Source organism: Ictalurus furcatus, chromosome 6 (genome assembly GCF_023375685.1).
Source record: "Ictalurus furcatus strain D&B chromosome 6, Billie_1.0, whole genome shotgun sequence".
Classification (NCBI taxonomy): Eukaryota; Metazoa; Chordata; class Actinopteri; order Siluriformes; family Ictaluridae; genus Ictalurus; species Ictalurus furcatus.
Window position 1 is genome coordinate 5,903,196 of NC_071260.1, and position 24,756 is coordinate 5,927,951.

Here is a 24,756-nt window from a genome sequence, read left to right on the forward strand (position 1 = left end):
AATCAGAAAGATTTCTGGCTCCCAGGTGTCTTTTATACAGGTAACGAGCTGAGATTAGGAGCACACTCTTAAAGGGAGTGCTCCTAATCTCAGCTTGTTACCTGTATAAAAGACACCTGTCCACAGAAGCAATCAATCAATCAGATTCCAAACTCTCCACCATGGCCAAGACCAAAGAGCTCTCCAAGGATGTCAGGGACAAGACTGTAGACCTACACAAGTCTGGAATGGGCTACAAGACCATTGCCAAGCAGCTTGGTGAGAAGGTGACAACAGTTGGTGCGATTATTCGCAAATGGAAGAAACACAAAAGAACTGTCAATCTCCCTCGGCCTGGGGCTCCATGCAAGATCTCACCTCGTGGAGTTGCAATGATCATGAGAACAGTGAGGAATCAGCCCAGAACTACACGGGAGGATCTTGTCAATGATCTCAAGGCAGCTGGGACCATAGTCACCAAGAAAACAATTGGTAACACACTACGCCGTGAAGGACTGAAATCCTGCAGCGCCCGCAAGGTCCCCCTGCTCAAGAAAGCACATATACATGCCCGTCTGAAGTTTGCCAGTGAACATCTGAATCATTCAGAGGACAACTGGGTGAAAGTGTTGTGGTCAGATGAGACCAAAATGGAGCTCTTTGGCATCAACTCGACTCGCCGTGTTTGGAGGAGGAGGAATGCTGCCTATGACCCCAAGAACACCATCCCCACCGTCAAACATGGAGGTGGAAACATTATGCTTTGGGGGTGTTTTTCTGCTAAGGGGACAGGACAACTTCACTGCATCAAAGGGACGATGGACGGGGCCATGTACGGTCAAATCTTGGGTGAGAACCTCCTTCCCTCAGCCAGTGCATTGAAAATGGGCCGTGGATGGGTATTCCAGCATGACAATGACCCAAAACACACGGCCAAGGCAACAAAGGAGTGGCTCAAGAAGAAGCACATTAAGGTCCTGGAGTGGCCTAACCAGTCTCCAGACCTTAATCCCATAGAAAATCTGTGGAGGGAGCTGAAGGTTCGAGTTGCCAAACGTCAGCCTCGAAACCTTAATGACTTGGAGAAGATCTGCAAAGAGGAGTGGGACAAAATCCCTCCTGAGATGTGTGCAAACCTGGTGGCCAACTACAAGAAACGTCTGACCTCTGTGATTGCCAACAAGGGTTTTGCCACCAAGTACTAAGTCATGTTTTGCAGAGGGGTCAAATACATATTTCCCTCATTAAAATGCAAATCAATTTATAACATTTTTGACATGCGTTTTTTTGGATTTTTTTGTTGTTATTCTGACTCTCACTGTTCAAATAAATCTACCATTAAAATTATAGACTGATCTTTTCTTTGTCAGTGGGCAAACGTACAAAATCAGCAGGGGATCAAATACTTTTTTCCCTCACTGTAAATGCCAAGCAAGCAAAGAAGGAGCGTTCCTAATGGGCCATGGAGGGAAGTATCAGGAGATGTGAGGTAGTCGCCAGGATCATACCAGGGGACATGATCCCTCTTGGACAAAGGGGCCATAGAACATGTACCCTTTTCTCTGAGGGATGGAGGTTTTTACAGCTGTTATTTCCTGGGCCGCAAAAAAGATGGGAGTATGCAGCCAATTTAGGCTCTGAGCCCTCTGAACCGTACTCTTCGGACATACAGGTTCAAGATGTTGACACTCAAATTTATTGTTCCACAGATTCAGTAGAAATATTGCCCAGTCACAGGATGTTCCTAAGGTTTAGAGGCAACGTGTACCAATACTGGGTTCTTCCCTTCCATCTAGCTTTATCCCCTCGCACCTTCAAAAATTCTAAGGATGCCACTCTGGCTCCCTTGCAACTCCAGGGCATCCGTGTACTAAACTACCTGGACAACTGGTTAATTCTAGCGTGATCCAGAGAGCTGGCAATTCAAAATCAAGATGTTGTTCTCACCCACATGAGGAGCTTGGGGCTCAGTTTGAACCCCAAGAAAAGTATGCTTTCTCCAGTGCAGAGGACAACTTTTCTATGGGTTATATGGGATTCTACTCTGATGAGGGCGTTTATATCTCCAACATGCATAGGGTCAATCCTATCAACATTGAGCAAGATAAAGCTGGGTCTGGGCATGCCCTCCAGTCTCTACAAAAGTCTGTTGGGGCTTATGGCAGCAGCAGCCAACGTTGGGCCATTGGGCCTATTGCACCTGAGACCGTCTCAGTGGTGGCTGAAAAGTCATGGGTTTCATCTGAGGATGAAACCCTTGAGAGTAATCGGTGTCATATGGCGATGCCTATGTGCTCTGAAACTTTGGAGTTGTCCCTGTTTTCTAGCCTCAGTTCACACTCTTGGGGCACCTCCTTATTGCAAGATGGTAATGACAGACGCCGCCCTCACGGGTTGGGGAACAATCTTAGACAGCCATCCAGCTCATGGTCTCTGGAGCGGCCCTCATCTGGAGGGCATATAAATCGCCTAGAAATGCGAGCCATATTTCGAGCACTGAAATTCTTTCTGGAAGTGGATGTGATTGCCTCCGAGGAGACAACACACTGCCCGCTGTGGTTCGCCGTCACTCCTCCCACACACTGGGGCTAGACGCCATGGTGCACATGTGGTCAAGGTCACGTCTGTACAAAAAACAAAGGTGCTTCATGGGTTTCAACTTCCTGGGACAAGCAAGGTCCAAAGTTATGTCCTTTGGGTTCTCTGTTGAGATGAATGCAGGCTGATCAGAGATGTCAAGATGCTCTCATATTAACATGACTGGCATCAATGTGCCAGGAGAGCAGGCCATTCAAGACACAAACTCCTCATGCATTTCTCAAAGCTTGGTGTCACTTGGTCTTCTTTGGTGAACTCAAAGAACAGCTCCCTAATATCCCTGAAGCAAATCACACACTTTATCAGCCCAGCTGGATTCAATGTGTATGATAGCCACCCTTGCGCTGGGACATGTAGCAGACATCACAGTGCTTGTCTGCAAGGTGTCACTGGGCCTCTACATCTGATTCGAGCTCATATTTAGAATTCTGGGTTTGTTGACTGCAACCACAGCAGTGGTTCCCTTAGGCTTGTTGGAATTAAGGGACACTAAGAGATGGGTACCTAGGAGCCATCTACCTAGGAGCGGTTCCTACCCTATTAGAATTGACATGTTCAATCATGTTTTTCCAACCTGTTATGACACATTATCGTATCCTGATCTACATGGAAAACATGGTGATGGTCAGGTACATAATTCATCAAGGTGGCACAAGGTCATGAAACACTCTTCACGAGTGGTCTGATGCCTTGGCAACTCACTACTGTGTGGACTAACTGTTATGGAGGTGTGGCACCCCCAACCAGACTACCAGTATATATAGGTTTTGCCCCTTGAAGCAGTAAGTAGCTTGATGGCAGTCCAGGAAACAATCCTGAACACTAAAGTTCTTAGTACATGGATCTTGTATGTTCTCAGTTGGGCACTGTTCTGAAAATAGTGTGCACTCCCTCATTTGTACCCAGTGCACTGCCCAGGTGCATTTTTGCCAGTGCTGCTGGTTAGTCCCCATCTACACTGAAAGTAAATGTGGTGGCCATTCTGGCTCATTTCTGAAAGGAGTCTGGTGTGGGAACTTCCTCTCATGTTGGAGTTCCTTAAATCCTCTCTGTACAAACCCATACAGGATGCTGATATGAAATGGGCATCATTAAACACAGACTGGGTGGATGGTTAAATCATTGCTCCCATTGCCATGGTTAAACCATTGCTCTTTCTCCTTCCAGTAGCCTGTCCAGAAATACAGCTGAGACACATCTGGTGTGGACTGACGCTTAGTGCGATCCGGTGTGAATTCTGGTGTGAGTTATAGCTACACTTAGCAGAGCCTGTCATTTAAGATGAAATATTAACAAGAAACTTCACACTGAGCATTTTTAGGTCAAAAGATTTTGAAATGTTACCATCTGACTGCAGTGGGCCGAAGAGGATAAATAGTAGACGAGCTTGGCTGATGATTGGCCAGGGTCTGAGGATGCATGTAAGCCAGAAAAAAGCATCCCTTCTGTTTTTCCATTGATCAAACATGACACCTCTGCAGAAAAAACGGACCTCCAGCTCCAACCTGTGGCATGTACCTGACAACAAAATTTTCTAATAAATGACTTGTCACTTACTGTAGTAAGAATGTGAAACAGCCAATCCTCTAAAAACAAATAAATAAATAAATAAAGTAATAATAATACAACGAGTATGGGACTCTATTAAAATTAAGTATTTACTGAATTAAATCAAGAATCACAATACATTATACTTTAACATTTACTATTTGTATAAATGATTTCTAATAGATTGCATAAGCATACCTGGGCTGCTTGTAACAGCTACCTCTATTTTCCACTGAAGATGTGTGGTTTTACACAAAAAGTTAAATACACGGTGACATTCCAGCTCATCCCAACCAGCTATCAGCGTCTATAGGGGTTTCAATAATACGTAAAACAAATGTGATGGAATAATGTCACAAAAACAGTACAGAAAATATGAAATTTCTTTTCTTAATGCAAAACATTCAAACTTTGTGACCACTGTACACCATCATAAACAAATGGTACATGCTACTATATCTTGTATAAGGATGTATTTTTACTTATTTTACATAAACTATTTGACCAAATACATGTGGACCATCACTCCCATATTTGGTTGTGGAAGCGGGGGCTTGCTCGAGCGCCGGTTTGTGAGTGGAGTGCGGAGCTGGAGGTGAGTGGTAAGGAATGCACACCTGCAGGGAATTCTATTAATGGATGTTCTGTGATGCAGTGAGTGGAGGCGAGGATAAAAAGGAGAGGGATGAGCGCCGAGAGAGAGAGAGAGAGAGAGAGAGAGAGAGAGAGAGAGAGAACCAGCACTGAGCCGTGTTTGCGTGTGTGTGCTTACTTAATGAAACCGCTTAAAAACGACAGTGAGAGCTATAGAATAAAGCACCTTTTGAGTTGGTCCAATCCTGCATCCAGCTTCCTCATTCCATACCTGAATCAGGTAAAGTGTTACACTGGTGCCAAAACCTGGGATTGAGAAAGAGACACAGTCGTGGAGTCCTCACCGCTGGCCTAAATCATCACGTCCCTCGCCAATCTCCACCAGACCCAGCATCAGGCTTTCCTCCAGCTGTGCTGCAATTAGGAGCAGCGCATCAAATACCTGGCCAGTTGCCCAGTGGGCAGCCCGCCTGTTGCCAGTCCTGACCCAAAAAGCCCAACTCATGGCCCAGCACTTGCCGATTGCCAACATGCTGCATTACGTAGACCTGAAAAAAAAAACGATTTTGCAACAGGTCGGCCACAGCTCTGAACAGCACCATGACTCTCTGCAAGCTTGACCACCTGTTTGCATTTGCCCAGAAGCTCTGAGACACCTGACAAAGGCTGAGGGATGTGGCGCTGAAAATGTGCTCAACCTCGTGGTGCTAGAACAGTTTGTCACCTGACTTCCAGAAGGGACTGTGGGGTAGGTCCAGTACCACAGACCTGCATTGCTTCCCCTCTTCCTCATCCGCTCCCGACCTCTGCACCACAAAAATAGGGGCCAACCCCCCAAAACCAGTTCCTCAAATCTGTGCTCCCCCCGCATTCCCCATGTCCGTCTCTTCTCTCCCCCAGATGGGAGAATCTAGGGCCACCAGTGTGGGAGTAAAACCTGGGCCAGTGTCCTGGTGTTGTGGCGAACCTGGGCATTTCCAGGATCAATGCCATGTGATGGAAGTGGGGGCTTGATCTGATCCCCGACCGAGCCAGGACATACTGCATACCAGTGAGTGTACCACGCATAACCAGACCTCAATTCACCAATGCTTGGTTCAAGGTGAGGCATTAGGAAATGCATGGTTGGTGAAGGTGAGTTGTGTGCACAGGGATGTTCAAGAATATCCACTAGTGCTGGGGTTAGTCCTCGTCTCACCCATCCACTAATCCTGGGGACATATTAGCCAACATCAACTCTATGTCAGGGGAGCAGAGAGAGTAGGGACGGCTCCGCTCCTCCCCTCTTGGCTGGGATTTCCCTCTGGGATTTCGCCTTGGAGCAGGTGCGCAACGAGACCCTAATACACACCTTCAACCAAGTGTGAGTACTCAATGGTCAACAGATTCAGCCTTATGTTGTGCTAACCCACCCATTTTTTGATTATTAAGTATAGGTTATGTCTAGTGATGCAGGACACTCAAACCTAAGAAGAAATGACCCAATTGTTGGTACCAAAGAGTCGTTGGGAACTGTTATTCCAGGCGGCGCAAAATAATCCGCAAGCAGGGCACTTACAATGGACAAAACACTGAACTGTCTCATGGCCCACTTCTATTGGCTGGGCATTCGCAGCGATGTTCGCAGGTGGTGCGCTGCATATCACGAATGTCAGTTGGGGAATCCGGTAGACACCATAAAAGCAGCATTACGTCCACTTCCATTAATTGACGTCACCTTCAAAAGGATTGGCATGGACCGCGTCAGGCCATTAGATCAAACTGCACGAGGGCGTTGTTATGTGTTGGTTCTAGTGGACTACATAACGTGATACCTGGAAGTAGTGCCTTTCTGCAATATCTTTGTACAGAATGTTGCAGAGACACTCTTTCGTGTTATCTCCTGGGTCAGTATCCCAAAAGAGATCCTGACTGATCAGAGCATGTCTTTCATGTCATGAACACTACACAAGCTTTACAAATTGCTGGGGATTAAATCTGAGTCGCACCAGAGTTTATCATCCGCAGAAAGGTGGGCTGGTTGAACGGTTTAATCAAATGCTTAAAAAGATGATTCTTCACAACGATGCGCAGAATTGGGATAAGTGGCTAGAGCCCATGTTACTTGCAGTACAAGAGGTCCTGCAAAGCTCCACAGGGTTTCCCCTGTTCAAATTATTGTATCCAAATTCCTAGAAACCCATTTTGTATGTATCATATCTGAAATTCCACCATAGCACTTCCCAAAGCGCTGAACATTGGGGGGATCTAACCATTTGGTGGGGGTCAAAAATGTAATGGTCCTTTTTAGTTCTCTATGTAATAAAGTCCCAAATATATATATATATATATATATATATATATATATATATATATATATACACACATACATACACACACACATACACACACTAGGGATGCACCGAAATGAAAATTCTTGGCCGAAGCCGAAAATAATGAAAAACTTGGCTGAAAGCTGAAGGCCGAATACTGAACACGTTTTTTCGCATTGTTTTCATTTATTTTGCCATTTTTTTCACCATTGCATAAATTAAATAGTCAAAATGTGCTTTTTACTATTTTGTCTTGCTTTTCAAAGAAATTTTTTTTCAAAACTACAAATTCAAAATATTTATTTAACACTGAACATTTTTTTTTCATTCCAGCAGGCATAGGCTACCAACAAGGCACAATATAACTTTAAATAAATAAATTAGTAAAATAAAAATATTTTTATGTGTGGTCATCTTTGAGCCCCCCTTGAATAGCCTATGTTAGGCCTATAACTGACTGCTGAAAGAATGTAACACTCTGTAGCCTACAACAAAAAAGTGCATTAAAAAGTGCATTGACAAGAGTGCAAAAAATGGTTCTATTCGGTTCTATATGGCTGATTATATAGGGGATATGTACCGCTCGCGTCCCTGTACACCCCGCGGAGTATTATAGCAGATACTGGATTTGTCTGCCTGCCCTTAAATAAATACGTCTTTTTCCTGTTTCCGTACTCTACACCCTTACGTCTCACGACGTGACAGAAACAAAACAAATGCACAGTAAACATCCGAAGAGCACATAGCTCGTGCATGCGCGCGCCCCCTCATCGAGGTCGTGACATTCGCGCGTCTCACTCTGGTTACTAGGCTATTTGGTCACGTCATCAAACACGTCATTGTTCGGTCAAATTTATTCTGCCTTTTCACTTATCCGAAAGTGCGGTTTTTGCTATTTTCAGCCGAATAATTTCGGTTGCCGAACATTCGGTGCATCCCTAATATACACATTATTTATATATACAATGTAAGACTTTTATATTTAGGACCAAAATAACTACAGTAAGGTCAGTGTGTATACAAAAATAAGTTAGATTAGATGGTTTATTATATTTCAGATTTACTCACTCTCTACCCCCAAGCAGGCCTTTCATCATATTATGCACTGATATAGTGAATAATTTGTTCCAAACAGTAGAGCAGAGAAAGTAAGTGATTTACAGATAATCCATAAGAAATGCTTGAAGTCCAAAACCACAAAACAAACAAAAATGCCAGACAAAAAATTCCAGTGAGAAGTGGGAGCCAAACACGCTCAGCGTTCTCTCACCGGAAGTGACGTGACGTAATAAAATCATGTGTCTGAATTTACTAAAGCCAATCAAGATTGGCCTTGTGGAGATATATTTCTGCAGCATGCTCACGGTGTATATTATAGTCTGTTTGGTTACAGATAACTGTTTTCTCTCAGTCACTGCCTAAAACTAGCAGAGTCAAATGAACATTTTCAGGCACTTTCCGAATGCAAAATCTGATCCCAGCTTACTTGCCTGCAATAACACTCCATAGCAAGTGAAACCTTGGCACAAACGTAGTGCATCACATCGCTCAATCATGAAACAGGGGATCTAGAGGAATTGAAAAACAGAAAATCATTTAAATGTGTACCGTGACCAGGTGGTTGAGACATATTACTATATTCTAATGGGAACACTTTCTATGAAGCCCATGCCTATAATGAATTATAGCCCCATTTATAATTATTTATAAGCAAGTATTACTGTTCTATAAACACATTTATAAAGACACATAAAGACAATAATATAAATGTAGCTATAACTGTTATTATAACGAAGTATACTTCATTATAATAACAGTTATAGCTACATTTATATTATTGTTATAACTTATAAGTGATAAACTTGCTTTTTCAATGCCCATCATGTATTATACAAAAATTTATAAGTTTTAGTCAGTCTTATTGTATTCATAAAAATGCAGCCTGCATTTTTATAATGTTATTATATTAGTTATAATGACTTACTAGTAACGCAGATTTATTTCTATGTCCAATAAGTGAATTATTTTATATTGTTGTTGATAGTTGAGTCGTGCTGCCTTATAAATACTTATTGTGAGCTATAATACAATTACATTTACATTACATTTATTCATTTAGCAGACGCTTTTATCCAAAGCGACTTACAAATGAGAGAATACAAGCAAAGAATTCAATTACTAACCTAAGCAAAGAGAATACAATTACTAACCTTTATAAATGCATCATTGATGGCTTTAAGTACATTGAAAGCATAGAATGCAGTTTCCATAATGCAAATGATAAGAAGTCATGAAGATGTGCGTATTATGCATTATAAATGCCTTTAAAATTGTTTATATGTAAATTTAACAGTAGTTCAGTAGAACAATAATGGCTTTAATAAAGTAATGAAAAAACAGAAATCACATTAATGCAAACAGTTGCAAAGTTTTTTTTTAATGTTACATACCAGCAAAACATTGTAATATAATTTTTTTAAGTATAATGTCAAATCGGAATATGCGTTTCCATACATATGGCTGAGGAGCTAGTTAAGTCAATAAAGTCAAACTTTGTAGTCAAACAAATATTGACAAACAAATTCCTGACATCATGAAATGCCTGAGATGAACAAGTGCATTAAGAAGAAGTGGCTGACACACTGTGTCTCAGAAGGTGCTGCCATTGGCAAAAATTCTCCACCAATTTTCATCTGGGAGATTGCATCATGACATCTATCAGTAAATGAGGAGAGCTTCTCCACAATCACTTCATGGAGTGATCATGTCAAAGACCTCAGGAGCAGGAACATTTACAAATAAACAATTTTAACCCTTTTTTACCAGTATATTGGCGTTCGACTTATCAGACATTTTCAATCAGTATAAACAAATGAATTATTTTTATCACCACAAGTCTGTTATAAGATTGACTTTCTGTGTGCACAGTGTCATGACAGCCGCTCACACTAGGCTAAGCAGGCATATTTTTGGCGTAAAAACCAGGCAGACTCTCTTTTTAAGTTGTTTTTATAGTCTTTCAAAGATAGCTTGATACCGCTAAAATTAGTGCTTCCATTTTGTAATTTCTTTTTTTTTTTTTTGCTAAAAAGGTCACGCAGTGACGTCGTGATCATCTATTGGCCACACATCTTCACGTGATACGATACGCAGGTCAGAGTTCACCAAATTTGAACTTTCATCACACAGCGAGCTTGCGTTACTGGTCTGCCATTTACGGATGCCTTTGCGCGCTAAAGCCTTGTGTGACTGCCCCATGACTCTAGCAAGGAATTGGAGTTTTATTTGGACTGAGCCGAGGAGCATTCCAGCACGAAGTGTACACGGTTCTTGAAAAGTACGTAAATTATGGTGCTTTCTATTTTTAATTTTTGCTTGTAGTGTGGAAATGTCTTGTTTGCAGGTAGTATGTGAATCCATTTTTGCATGTAGAATGAACTACATTTTTCCACTTTTTTTCATATGTAGCATGGCACTGCATTTTTTTTATAATAATAAACAACAGCAAATGCACCAGCATGTGTTCTTTGATAGCTAAATAGAAATATAGAATTATTATTGTTATAATATAAATATAAAAGGCAATTAAGCATTTACTATGGGTGATTGTTATTTTTGTAACTTAATGTATTTTGTATTCATGATTATTTATTGTTACAGAGAAGAAGAAAATGCTCCTGATCCTCCCCACACTCCTGAGGCCTTCTCCACCGTATCACATGGAGGTTTCCACTGCAAAACTGACAGCTCCATCTACCCCCAGTGAAGTCAGAGAAGAGGGGTCACACATGTGTCACCCATTTAAGCCATTAGGAGAGCCAGTGCTCCTGCACCTACAACACAACCTGAACAGGACAGGTGACACAATATTAACGAGGATGGTGGGCCTCCTATACATCACTTTTCTCCTGCCCACACTCCTGGGGAACAGCTTGGTAGACACCAGCAGCACACTTCTCTAGAGCTATTCTAGTTATTTTTTTTGGTATAGCCACAGTCTCAGCAACAACACAAACCTATATGCAGAGTAAAAGCTGAAGGATATGTAAGACACTATAGAGTCCTGTAACTAGCCTGAAGATATGCAAATTCCTGGGTCTAGTATTTTACTGTGGCCTAATAAAGCCATCAAGAGTTTGAGATTTGTGGCGAAAGAATAATATTAGAATAATAAAAGAATAATCATTTTCCATTCCCAACTCTGTCCTGGCATTCTACAGATTCAAGGCAATATTCTGGATCTTGTACAAGAGCAACGTCAAAGATGATGAGCAGAATGCCCGGCTACAAGGCACCACTGTCTATGATTGGCTTTTTAATGTGAAGCCCACCAGGAAGCAGCTCTTACTGACATGCAGGATATACTACCAGCCTCACCAGAACCTGGCCATCAATGAAAGAAAGTAGCTACAAGGTTCAACGTGTCTGAGCCAGTGGAGGCTGCAGCAGTCAGTGACATGTCACGGGTGGCAGAGAAGAGGCCATGCTATCCAGTGACAATTGTAAACACCTCAACCTCTGCCAAGAGAGACAAAGCCTCAGCTGGGAGAAAACAGTGTGTACTGCCTTCAAAGGAAGAAGTACAGCGAGACTATTTACAAATGCAGGTCTTGTGATGTGTTCCTGTGTACTATATTTGACCATCTTTGTGTTACTGAGTGGGGATGATGTTAAAGAGCTCATCGATGCGCACTAGACTCTAGACACTCTAGACACTCTTTTTTTTATTCAGGTTTTTGCACATTTGTTCATGTTGTACATATATTAGTTTATATTTTGCACTTTCATATTTGTTGTAAGTATAGTTTTTGCCTCCTAAAATCCAATGCCACGTCCATCTCATAGGAGGTGGAAAATGTGACAATGCTAACAGGGTTCTGGTGCTGATTTCAGTAAAGGCTAAATGAGATTAGTAAGTAAACTTTTTATTTGTGAAATTGCACATTTTGGAGTTAAGAGTTTCATGCTTTTCAAATTTGTTATTTCATTTTGTGCCATTTTGATATATATTTTGTGTATTTTGTTGTGGTTTGTGCCATCTGGACATGTTCTATTTGTGTAATAAGCTCATCTTCATGATTTTTTAACATTTGCATTATGGTTAAATTTCTTAACATAATGGCATTTTTATTGAAGCAAAAAAGTTATCCAGTACCAACTGCCCCCCCCCTCCCCCCCCACGATAAATTCCAGAAATGATGAAAAAGAAGGTGATTGAAATTAGAGATGCATCGATGTATCGGCCGATAAAGGCTATTTTTCCTGCTATCGGCAATCAGGCGACAGTTTAAAAACATCCGATGATCAGGGCCGATTATATCCTGTCAATAAAAAGAGGGTGGGAAAACACATCGATTTCGTGCTGGGTAAAGATGATGTCTCTTGTGTGGAATGACGACAAAACTGCAGTTTGTAATCTCTGCACAGCTAAAATTTTACACCGGAAGTGAGCAGCAGTGAAGCAGGAGTTTTGGCATCAAGTCAACAAAGCTCCTCATTCACAACTCCATATATTTTAAGTTCAGTTGAAATACTGATAACCTCTTTTGAGTGACCAACATTTAAAAAATGTTGCTATTTGGTAGATGGTTGCCTTTCTAGATCTTATTTGCACTTGTTTTTGCTGAAATTCACTGCAACATTTCTGAAGGACTATTTCACTGAGTGTATATATTTGACCCTACCTGTGAAAAGGTGTTATAAATAAACTTCAGTCTTTCGTTGGTTGGTAGTAACAGAGTGCATCTCTTGAACAGTAAACCTGTGAAGAAAGCAATATGATATTACCCTGGAAATAGTGTAATGATGTGTTATTAAGAACACTAAATTTTACCACATGCAAAACTGCTTTGGCTGAAAAAACCTGAAATCATACCAAGGGATCTGAAATGATCAAGTATTGTGTTCAAGTCTTCAGCTTTGGGTGATGTGCAGTGAAACTTCTGCAAAATCATCTGGTTCCTCCAGGCCGAAGTGGACAGGTGCCTCACTATGCAGTTATTGATGCTTTTTGATACCATGCTGAAAACACTGGCTTCTACAGCTAGAAAAAAAAATATGGAAAGCTTTCAAATAAAAAAAAATCATAAATTAGGCAATGTTCTTGCATCAGATGAGCCTCATTTATCAAGCTGGATATGAACAGATTGATTCGTGAATCATTTGTAGCAGTATTTACATGAAGGAGGAGTATTATTCACGAAAATCCTGTAAATTCGGAAAAACGTTTGTATCCTGAGTGTATAAATTTACACATAAGAAGACTAACAAAGTTCAATTTCATCAACTACAAATCATATAATTTGCATGTATTATTTATACATATATATATATATATATATATATATATATATATATATATATATGTATATATATATATATATATGTATATATATATGCACACACACACACAGTTACAATCAAAATTATTCAACCCCCATTGCAAATCAGGTTTATTGTCAAAATTTACAGACTTTCAGCTGTTTGCAATGAATAAATCAAACAAAAACAGTTGAATTAGTTCACCACAACAAACGCTTCAAGTGATTTCCCCAAATTCAACTGAAAATGCAACTTATAATGATTTCTCCAGTCTCAAAATAATTCAACCCCCTGAATAGAATCCCTCACAACAGCACAAATATGTAAAACAAGTGTTATCTCAAGCACACCTGATGCAACTAATCAAGAGCTTCATTACTTGTACCAGGTATGCGTGAGCTGGAACACATGAAATACCTGAACTGGCTAGGGGTAGAAAATACTTGAAATACTTGACCGTTACAGTAGATGGCTTGATCTATATACATAATCTATATACAGTTGATTACAATCTACTGTAAAAATACTCAGTATGAAGACATTTTACTGTAGCATTTTTTAATAATGGCCCTGTGAACTTGGCGTTTGAGATTATCAGATGCAGGCAAGTTGCACTTTCTGCCTAATTCCTATACCACCATCTCCTCTCTCTCAGAATGTCTCAAAAATCGGATAGCCCTGAGACTTTGACTTCAACATTGTCTTCAACTATAGCTATTTGCTATGGGCTTTTTTTTCTGTGTTTCCAAGGCATATCAAGAATCTGGCTCTCATTTGTGAAGCACAATTTAGCAGACTATCGAAAATCAAATCAGATACCCTCATTTTTTTTTTTACTGGGAACCTCTGAATTTGCTGTGTAACAATTTGTTCATTCTGTAGTGTTTTTTGTAGTTGTTTGCCCTGTCCATACAGGATATCACTGAGTTTTTTTGTGATTGTTGCGGACATAAATTATTGGATTTGCTGCGGATTTTTTCTAAATTTGTAATGCAACTTGCAGAGTTTTTTGTGCTTTTTTTTTCAGAAAACACAGAGTTAATAGATAGTCTTTCACAGTGATGTTTGTTGATAAATGAGACCTTTTAGCTGTACTCATGTTCAACGCACATGAATTGAAGACGCCTTTCGCTAAATGCGCGTTGTGATGACGTCACAGGCGTTTTGGCACAAATCTGCGGAACATCTGCTGTAATTTTGAAAAACTGCAAGCTCTTGGAAATATGGTGGAGTTTCCTTCATTTTGCATTAAATTCTGAGATTGCAAAATCCTGACGGGACTGTTTGCCACTAGACAACCTTTTAAATAATAAAGCATTTAAACATATAACACTCATGAAAAAAACAACAACAGTCATTTAAGGCAAATAATGGTCGAGTTAAAAATAGCTTGTAGTGGCGCAAAGTAGCCTATGTTAGCATGTTAGATATTATTAATGAACAGTGAAATTGGGCATTTTACATATTGTAGCCCAAACTCCACTCAAGAATCTAAATTCATGAACACTCATTAATAAATATTACCGATGAAAGTATCTTTATACTAAGTATTTTTTTATATTATACTTTTTTATTTAGATTTTTTAGATGTTTTGACAATGTCTGCAGTAAATGTCCTACAGCAAAATTTCTTAATTTTGAGTATTTATACAATAGATTAAACATGTTCTCATATACAATAGTAATATTTTTGTAATGAAATACGAAGCTCCTTCATCTTTAATGCTCACCGTTCATCTTTTAAGGTGGAACGGAAATCCAAATAATTAGCCAACTATCACATACACATTCACACACCATGGACACTTTGAACATGCCAATCAGCCTACCACGCATGCCTTTGGACTGGGGGAGGAAACCGGAGTACCCGGAGGAAACCCCTGCAGTACAGGGAGACCATGCAAACTCCGCACACACACAGTGAACCTCTAACCCTGGGGGTGTGAAGCAAATGTGCTAACCACTAAGCCACCATGCTTAACTATCTATTTATTTATACATTTATTTATTTATTTACTTTTAATTTCTGCAGATTTGGTCCTCCATACTTGAAAAATCAATTTTCTGTTAGCCAGTTTGCAAAAAAAAAAAAGTATGTGAAAGGCTTTTAGCAACCATGTAAATACTGGCTCTCTTCTTCTTCTTGGTGATAAGTGGGTGTCAGAAACAGAACGTTGTGCAGCGCCACCTTGAGTACCGGAGTATTTGTGTTTTTGAATTAACGCCGTCGGGGAGTGAATGTGCGCTTTCATTCAGCGCATCTCACGTGTTTAACGCGTGGGTGTGAACACACACACACACACACAAAAAAAAACACGTAGAAAAAATGGACCTACGCTGAAAAAAAAACCTCCAGGTGTGAACAGGCCTTGGCTCCCCCACCAACGCAAAACGTCAGCAAAACAGTCTCAATCGTTTGTGCTGTAAAAATTTTCGTTTGTGCTGCTTTGGTTCAGGAGATATTAAAAGAATATTCAAAGGTCATTCTGGGGTCACTCAGCTGCCCCCACATGCTCCAAATTAATCCGAAATAGTCTCAATCGTTTGTGCTTCGTTTGTGCTGGTTTGTGCTGATAAAAGTTTCATTTGTGCTGCTTTTGTTTTTAAAATATTAGGCATTTAATTTTGGTGCGGTGACGTCACCAGCCCCACACATGCTCCAAGTTCATTCAAAATAGTCTCAATCGTTTGTGCTTCGTTTGTGCTGGTTTGTGCCGTAAAAAATTTCGTTTGTGCTGCTTCCGTTTTTAAAATATTAGGCATTTAATTATGTTTCGGTGACGTCACCAGCCCCCCACATGCTCCAAGTTCACTCCAAATAGGCTTGTTTGTTTGTGCTTCGTTTGTGCTGGTTTGTGCCGATAAACGCTTCGTTTGTGCTGCTTCGGTTCTGGAGATATTAAAAGAATATTTATAGGTCATTCTGGGGTCACTCAGCCCCCCACATGCTCCAAATTCACCCGAAATAGTCTCAATCGTTTGTGCTTCGTTTGTGCCGACAAAAGTTTCGTTTGTGCTGCTTCCGTTTATAAAATATTAGGCAATAAGTTCTATGAGCTTACGTTACTAGCCCCACACATGCTCCAAATTAACCCGAAATAGTCTCAATCGTTTGTGCCGGTTTTTGCCGACTGTCTTTTTTTATTTTAACAATACAGTTGAAGTAACACGGTAAAATCCAAACAACAAATCACATTAAATAGTCGCATTCACGTAATTGTTACCTATCCACTGTGCGTTTTCAAATTTCAAGGGACACAGCGGATCACAGGATGTGTGAAATGTAACACGAACTCCAAGGTAAGTGTTTTTACTTGTTACTGTATATGTTGTTATGAGAATAACAGTCGTAATATTAACATTGTCATAAATAATACACGCACCATAATCTGTTTGCTGTAGCTCTGTTTATACATACATAGGCCGTGTGTGTGTGTGTGTGTGTATATATATATATATATATATATATATATATATATATATATAATGTATATGTGTGTGTGTGTGTATGTATGTGGAAACTTAATGACTTAAATGACTCAATAAATTAAGATTTAAGCTAAAATGATTTTACTCGTTAAATTGAATTACTGTGAACTATCAAACATCCTTCGACGCAAATAATGGACCTTTAAAAACTTAAACTTAAAAACACTTAGAACAAAAATACTTGAATTTGTGAAAGTATTTAAATTTAAACAATGCAATCAGTCTTTTGTGTATAACACAGCATGTGGGCATATTTTGTTTTTTATGACATTCCTGTCACTCCACTTCTCAGGTCATCATACATCTCCCAGACACATGGAGACCTCCTGCAGTAGGCCACATAATGTCCAAGAGCATCCTGGGTTAAGCCTCCTCTGAAAGCAATGACTGCCCTTAAAGTAAATCTCTCTCCTTGGAGCATCAGATTGGAGGGAAATTCACACAAAGAAAATTCTGTGGAGGTGCTTCCCAGGTCAGTGTCAATCCACAGAAATTCTCCCAGACTGTAACTGTGAGAAACTTTCCCTGCACAGAGCACTTTTCCTGAGGTAGAGTCTGTCTTGAATGCAGAGGGACACTGTGACGGACAGTCACCTAATTCTAAGTCATTTCTCTCTTGCTTTGCTTTGCGCAGGGTGGCCAAATTAGGAAGATGGCTTGGCTCAGGAGCTCCAAAATCCATCAGCTTTGTTGCCTCACACAGTTCTTTGGCTATATGCACACACAAGTTACCAGACATCGGACGCTTTGAACATCCAGTGTGCAGGGAGTCATCAGCGTTTTTAATTAAACAATTGAGCACCATTGGGCTGTTCATTTCAGGCTCTCTGTCACATTTTATGTGAATGTGGCCATGACATTCCTTACAATTGCCTCTGATTTCTAGGAATTTCTCTGTTACTGATGGATAGACCTTGGCTCTTTTAAAGACAAATGTACAGGGGCTTTTCGCTTCTTCCCAAATGTGATGATTTATCACGTGTCCAGATGCCAGGCTTCAAAATTGTGTATTCCCTTTTTTTGTGTTTTAGAGAACTTGTTTTCATATTTAAATGTTTCGGGCATGAATTCAATCCATTTCTGAAATGGAACTTGAAGATCAAAAGTCCAGCAATCTTTTGGTCTTGGGGAAAGGGCCCTGGCTCAAAATCAGTGTCATCACTACTGCCACTTGTTTCATGATCACTTTCATAAATAAATCCTAAAGCAGTCCAGATGTTGTGTCTGTTCAATTTAACAAAAGTATATAGAGCCTTTGCAGTGATCTTGTTTTCTAGCTGCTCACTAAGCTCTGTCCAGATGCTCTGATTAGGAGTAGCTATGTTGCCATTTTGGACTATGGTGTCTTTTGATGAACAGAGGACTGTGAAAATTGAATCCCTGTTGACCGCTGCTTTCTTGGGCATCTGGCATAAGCAAAACATAATTACCCACTGAAATAATCCTGATGCAAAAAATGTCATACACTGTAAACTTGTTTTCATGTATTACTGTATTTGCCAGAATACAAGGAAAATATAGTAATAATATATAAGGATATTATATCTTATATTAGGACCAATATGGTAATGTTGACCCTTAGATGCACAACGTATTCAAAAAACTAACATGGGTACCATTGTGCAGCTGTAATTTGCATTTCATAGCTCCATTAGCCATACTAGTATTAACAATGAGTTTTCTGTTCAAGAAACTTTGACAATCTTAGCTCTTTGAATGTTGTACCATTATGATTAAAGTTAACTAATAATATTCTAACTGACAGTGTTAAAAAATTGTACTTACACTGGCCAGAATTTTGATTTAGTAACTGTGTCGACTTTTCCTATACTAACAACACTAATTTCCACAAGAGCATCTTGAACAGAAGTGTCACACCTAGTGGTGGGAGTGAAGTGTAACAGATTATTCTCCTTGTAAATAAATGAAAAGTTCAATCGTGAGAGACCAGTGAATGAAGTAAAGAGAATTGTTTATTGAACAAATGATGATATGATTTCTCTTGAAAAAGTCTTCTGCAGTTCGACTCTAAAAGTGTGCTCACACCGAGGAGATTTGCGCCTATAAGTCAATGTCTAATAATAAGTCAATGTCTAATAATAAGTCAATGTCTAATATTTTATCAACGGAAGCAGCACAAACGAAACTTTTGTCGGCACAAACCAGCACAAACGATCGAGACTATTTTGAATGAACTTGGAGCATGGGGGATGACCCCAGAATGACCTATAAATATTCTTTTAATATCTCCAAATCCGAAGCAGCACAAACGAAGCGTTTATGCAGTTAAGCGTTTACAATTAATACCTTCACGCACGTATTAATTGTAAACCGTCGGTCAGGTAGGGAGACAGTGGGTTCCCTCCTGGTGAAAACGTACTTACCTGACAGGTAGTCTAATATTAAGTCAAACACCTCAGCTGGCAGCTTCTGGAAGAATCCCTGACTGGACATCCGTTGGCTTTTGGTGTTACTGCAGTAACGTTTAACGGCACATTGGCGCCGTCTAGAGCTTCTACGCACCGTAGAAGTTATAGAAGTTGAGGTAAATTTCTTCATAATCCAACCTATTTTATTAAACAGGAACAAAAAAGTGTCACTTGGTCGAATTTGTAGCCATTAGCTAACATATTGAATGTTCATTCTTGAGCCATGCTAGCTAGCTAGCAGTGACAGATTCTGTTCAGTGTTAGCTGGTTCACCTAAGCCTCGACTGTCGCTTTAAAATTTTGTGACATAATTAAATAAACAGACTACATATAATAATGGAAAATCACTCACTAAACTGCTGTTTTACTGTGTTTGTTAGCTTCGGCTTTTTTTTTATTTAAAAAAAAAAACAGCAAAGTGCCTCAAAACCACAGAAACTATAGCAAAACCGCCAGGTTACTGATTTATACTGCTCACGCGGGAGCGCGCCTCGCGCCTTCCTCTTCTTCTATTACACGAGCAATTATAGAACCTACTACTGAAGCGGGTTTACATACTAACTCTGTTCACTGTACTAACTCTGTTCTTGTATCTATTTGGGAAAACCAGGAGTTTCCCATTCCAGAAACCGAGATCAGAGAAATGCTAGCAGCTTTAAAAATAACGTTTCAGAGGAAGGTAGCTAACGCATTCTCAAAAACGTCTAAAAATTACTGATGTGTCGTTCCCGAACGAGTCGGTTCTAAGAGCCAGTTCCTTTAAGTTAACAATGCCGCCTCCTGTCTGAGTGCCAAATTATTATTATTATTATTATTATTATTATTATTATTATTATAATTATGTAAGTTAATGCAACACAGAATAATAGGAGGATCTTTCCGCCACACTGCTCGGCCATGCGCAATCCATGCATCGACTGAATGTTGTGTTGTAGTATATGTGCGTGATAACATTCTCCATTTTAATACATTTAATACATGCTTTTTTATAACACAGACAACATAAAGACAGTATAGAATTTGTAAGGTAAATATTTTTGGAGCAGGGTCTGCTGATATCCTTCACAACCAAATGACCTCATGGACCTATTTGCTAATTAATTTAATTGCTATGATTATTTGTGTATCAAAACGTGTTACATGAAGAATGAAGATTATTTGAAAACACTTGAACAGAACAGAGATCCATGACGTCATTTGGCGACATTTAGAATAGTGATGGTTGTTCCAGCTCTTTTTATTGAGCCAGATCATTTGGCTCAGCTCAGCAATAAGAGCCGGCTCTTTCGGCTCGCAAACGGCTCTTCATTTAGTACCACGTCTGGCTTTTATAATTCAGCCAGATATAGCAATATTTTGACGTATGATTAGTATTTATGTACATATGTCATTTAAATTATTCAATGTAATTAGACTAAACCTTTAATTGTACATTTATGTAACAACTTTGAATTATGTTTATAAGAATAGAAAATATGTAAGATATAATATTCCAGACTGCACTGTTTTACAAATATAATTCACCTTATTCTTGCTTCCCAGGCTGTGGTGTGGAGATTTTAATGCACACAGTACATTGTGGGGGAGTGAAAACACGGATCATAATGGGTTGGTAATGGAGGAACTGCTAGATTTGAGAGGGTTAGTGTGTATAAATGATGAGTCAGGCACAATAATAGATATAGGTTGTGGAAAGGTTTCTGTGATAGATTTAATGTTGGATTCAATTCAAATTTATTTGTATAGCGCTTTTTACAATGGGCATTGTCTCAAAGCAGCTTTACAGAAATATATAAACACAGGATACAGATTTTAATTGTGTGAATTTATTCCTATTGAGCAAGACGGTGGCGACAGTGGCAAGGTTAAAAACTCCCTAAGATGTTATGAGGAAGAAACCTTGGGAGGAACCAGACTTAGAAGGGAACCCGTCCTCATCTGGGTAACAACAGATAGTGTAAAAGTAAAGGAAAGTTCATTAGTTTGTTTGTTGAACTAGTCTACTGTTCAAAGGAGACCCGAGTGCAAAACTGCATGTTGTAATTTCAGTCCTGGGGCCTTAGAAGCAACCGTAGTCGCAGCAACCACAGTGAGTGTGTCCATCTGGAATTGGAGTAGATGAGAGCTCCATCCAGAGGTAGGGCATCTGAACAGCTCAGGCAGTGAATTTAGCAAGGAAGAGTACATGAAAAGTATTGACTCAAAGCAATATAGGAAGTGATAATTTTCCAATTTGCTGTCAAATGGGGATTGATATTCAAAAAGGGAAGGTAGAGAGAATGGAAAGATGAAAGTTTAAAAAGGCTAATTTCGATTAAATTAATGAGATTGGTAAAATAAATAAATAAATAAATAACGTGGAAGGGTTTTTCGATAAAATGGAGGATGTAGATGAATTTAATACAAAAATAAGTGAAGTGATATGGAGAGCAGCAGAAGAAGTAATTGGCATAAAGAAAGTCGGAAAAATAATCAGAAACATCATTAAAGACAATACTGGGTTTGTTTAATAAAATATGGGAAACAGGGAAATTACTGTCTGTGTGGAAACGGGATTATAGTGCTGATTGTTAAACCAGGGGAAAGATCAGTCTCAACCAAGCAGTTATAGGCCTATAGCACTGACCTCAAACCTATACAGTCTTATGGAACTAATGGTAGTGTCAAGATTGATGTATTTTATTGAGGAAAAAGGGTTATTTTCCCAATACCAGAGTGGTTTCAAGACACGGAGGAATACAGTGGATTCTGCAATTAGTTTGGAGGCGGCAATAAGAAAGGCTCAAGTGAATAAAGAGGTAATAGTTGGAGTATTTTTCTATATAGAAAAGGCATACGATATGTTGTGGAAGCAGGGTTTGCTAATAAAACTAGATAAAATGGGAATTTCAGAAAAGATGATTGGATCAAATATTTTTTTATTCTATAGAACCAAAAAGTAATTGTTGGGACTTCGTATTCACGAGTATATAGAAAATGGAACTCCCCTATGTAGTGTATGCAGTCCAATATTGTGTAATATAATGATTAATGATATTTATTCACAAATAGACATGGGAGTAGGCAGATCATAGTACGCAGATGACGGTGCATTATGGAAGAGGGGAAGAAATGAGGCTTATGTAGTGAAGAGCCTGCAGGGGGCAGTAAACAAGGTTGAGCGTTGGGCAAATACATGGGGTTTTTGGTTCTCACTAGCAGGTCATTTGTTTCACAAAAAGAGGAAAACTATGGTGGCCGTGAAGTGCAAAACACATGAACAAATCTGACAAGAGCTGTAACAAGTATCAGTAATTAGATTTTTGGTATGTGGATGGACTCAAAATTGACATTTGGTGTACACAAGCAAGTTAGTAGACAAATGCAAAAATGGAATAAACGTAATGAGGTGCTTGACTGGTGCCGGATGGGAAGCTAGTAGGCAATCACTAAGAAGAATTTATAATGCATTGATTAGTTCTGCAATAGACTACAGGAGTTTGATATACAGTTCTGCGTCTGCAGCATGGCTTAAAAAGATTGAAGAAGTTCAAGCTCCAGCTTCAAGTTGCGGAGCATTTAGAACATCTCCAGTGTCATCAATTCAAGTGGAGTTGGGGGAAATGCCTCTAGAGGTTCATAGGAGAAACAAGAATGATTTATTGGATCAATGTAAAAGGGCATGAAGAAATTCATCCAGTTAAAAAGGTACTGGAAAACTGTTGGGAATATGAAAGATCAGTGGCAAAAAAGTAACATGGTCTTCAAATAAACAGCATTGTTTGTTAACAGCTTTCTAAGCTTTTTCACCACTCATGGTTTATGAATGCTAGACTTCTCATTTATGCTTTCAAACTTTACATTTACACACTGCAAGTTTACGTTTGCCATTCTGGCACAAATCTCTCCTGTGGGTGGGGCTTAACAGTGATTTAATTTCATTGGCTTGTGAGATTTGGAGTGGCAGCATGAGTGTCCAGCTGAGGAGGAGGATGATGACGTTGATGATGACAATCATGATGACACTTCATGCTGCTCCTGAGAGCTCATTTCGAAAAAATAGTTGTATGAGACTACCCAAACCTGAAATATTAATTTAACTAATATACTGATTAAGTAAGTAATTTCCACTACAAAATTCAATATTCAATATTCTATACAAAGAACCGCTTCCAGAACACTATCCAAAATTTGCAACACTGAAGTCTCTAATTCCTTAGATTTAGATTTCATATAATACTTTTCTAGACACTCAAAGCACTTTACATTGTATGGGGGAAAATCTCCTCAACCACCACCAGTGTGTAGCATCCACCTGGATGTTGCGACGGCAGCCATAGTGAGCCAGAACGCCCACCACACACCAGCTATTGGAGAAGAGAGGAAAGTGATGTAGCCAGTTCAGGGATGGAGATTATTAGGGGGTCATGATAGATAAGGGCCAATGGGGGAATTTCGGCATGACACCGGGGTTATACCCCTACTCTTTTTACGAGAAGTGTCCTGGGGATTTTTAATGACCACAGACCACCCTACTTTCTGATCAGGGAGCTGTCCATCCAAATCTTTCTCAAAGTGTTTTTCTTCTTTCTCATTGTATAGTTCTGTTCATTCCTTGAAAATTTACATTAAATACTTTTGGCACAAATTTAATTCCATAGGTACACCTTAATTCCATATGAAACACGTCATGTTCCAATATTTTTGCTTGCCTACAAATTGGGTGGTCTGATACAAAATGTGCTATGTTCTATGTTGTTAAACCAACTATATATAAATACCAGGAAATAAAAGCTGAAATTCTAAGTTCTCTTCTCATATTCATCTTTTGATCTCAAACCCAAATGTCTTCAGTCTACAGCAAAAACAACTGAATTGGCCTTACTGTTCCAGTAATTTTGAAGGGGAACAGTAGTGCTGCCAGCGGAAATTAATTAACACCTTCTGATTTTAGAATTCAGCTGTGCTGTGGTATAATTATTGTAATCGACACACATATTCTCTGTTTAAATACATAAGTGAAACCCACATCCCTGACTCTTGACAAAAACAGAACATAGACCATAAAACTATTTTGCCTGGCCTAAAATGTTTAAATTATAAATTAAGTCTTGGGTCCTTCATAAGTGCTGCCTTTAGAAGATATTACTCAGAAACCTTAACTTCCCCTGCAGTGCTGAAAACAGCCAGGCTTTTTTAAAAATATGAAGTTTATACTTAATATACTGTGTTGCTGTATTAGGCATATCAAAGACTGGATGGCTGGTAAATTTATTTTACTGAACCCAGAAACCTTAGATAAAAAACATGTTTCTGCACCTGCAGTCTACAAGCCTCATGTTTGTCTTTAATGATTGGCTCTTGACTACCTACCCATTTCCTTTACCAAGAAGACATTATACACATGCTAACTAAGTGTGTGCTAATTAGCCTGTTGATATCCTTATTGTGAAACATAACCTTATAGACTTTTAGTCTAGAATTCAGATTATTGAATAGAAAATTAA

General features: G+C 39.4%; 1 protein-coding gene across 1 annotated transcript in view; it reads right to left on the minus strand.

Moving 5' to 3' along the window:
• Positions 1 to 19,732, minus strand: part of LOC128608531 (F-box only protein 47-like) — a 29,744-nt gene extending 10,012 nt beyond the window's left edge. The window contains exons 1-7 of the mRNA XM_053626317.1: positions 19,623 to 19,732; positions 19,226 to 19,408; positions 12,907 to 13,074; positions 12,716 to 12,792; positions 8,522 to 8,599; positions 4,324 to 4,432; positions 3,922 to 4,095 (exon numbers count right to left, since the gene is read on the minus strand). Of these exons, the coding sequence (XP_053482292.1) occupies positions 3,922 to 4,095; positions 4,324 to 4,432; positions 8,522 to 8,599; positions 12,716 to 12,792; positions 12,907 to 13,074; positions 19,226 to 19,400 (781 nt within the window). The 5' untranslated portion in view covers positions 19,401 to 19,408; positions 19,623 to 19,732. The remainder of the gene's footprint in view (positions 1 to 3,921; positions 4,096 to 4,323; positions 4,433 to 8,521; positions 8,600 to 12,715; positions 12,793 to 12,906; positions 13,075 to 19,225; positions 19,409 to 19,622) is intronic.
• Positions 19,733 to 24,756: the final 5,024 nt, after the last annotated feature.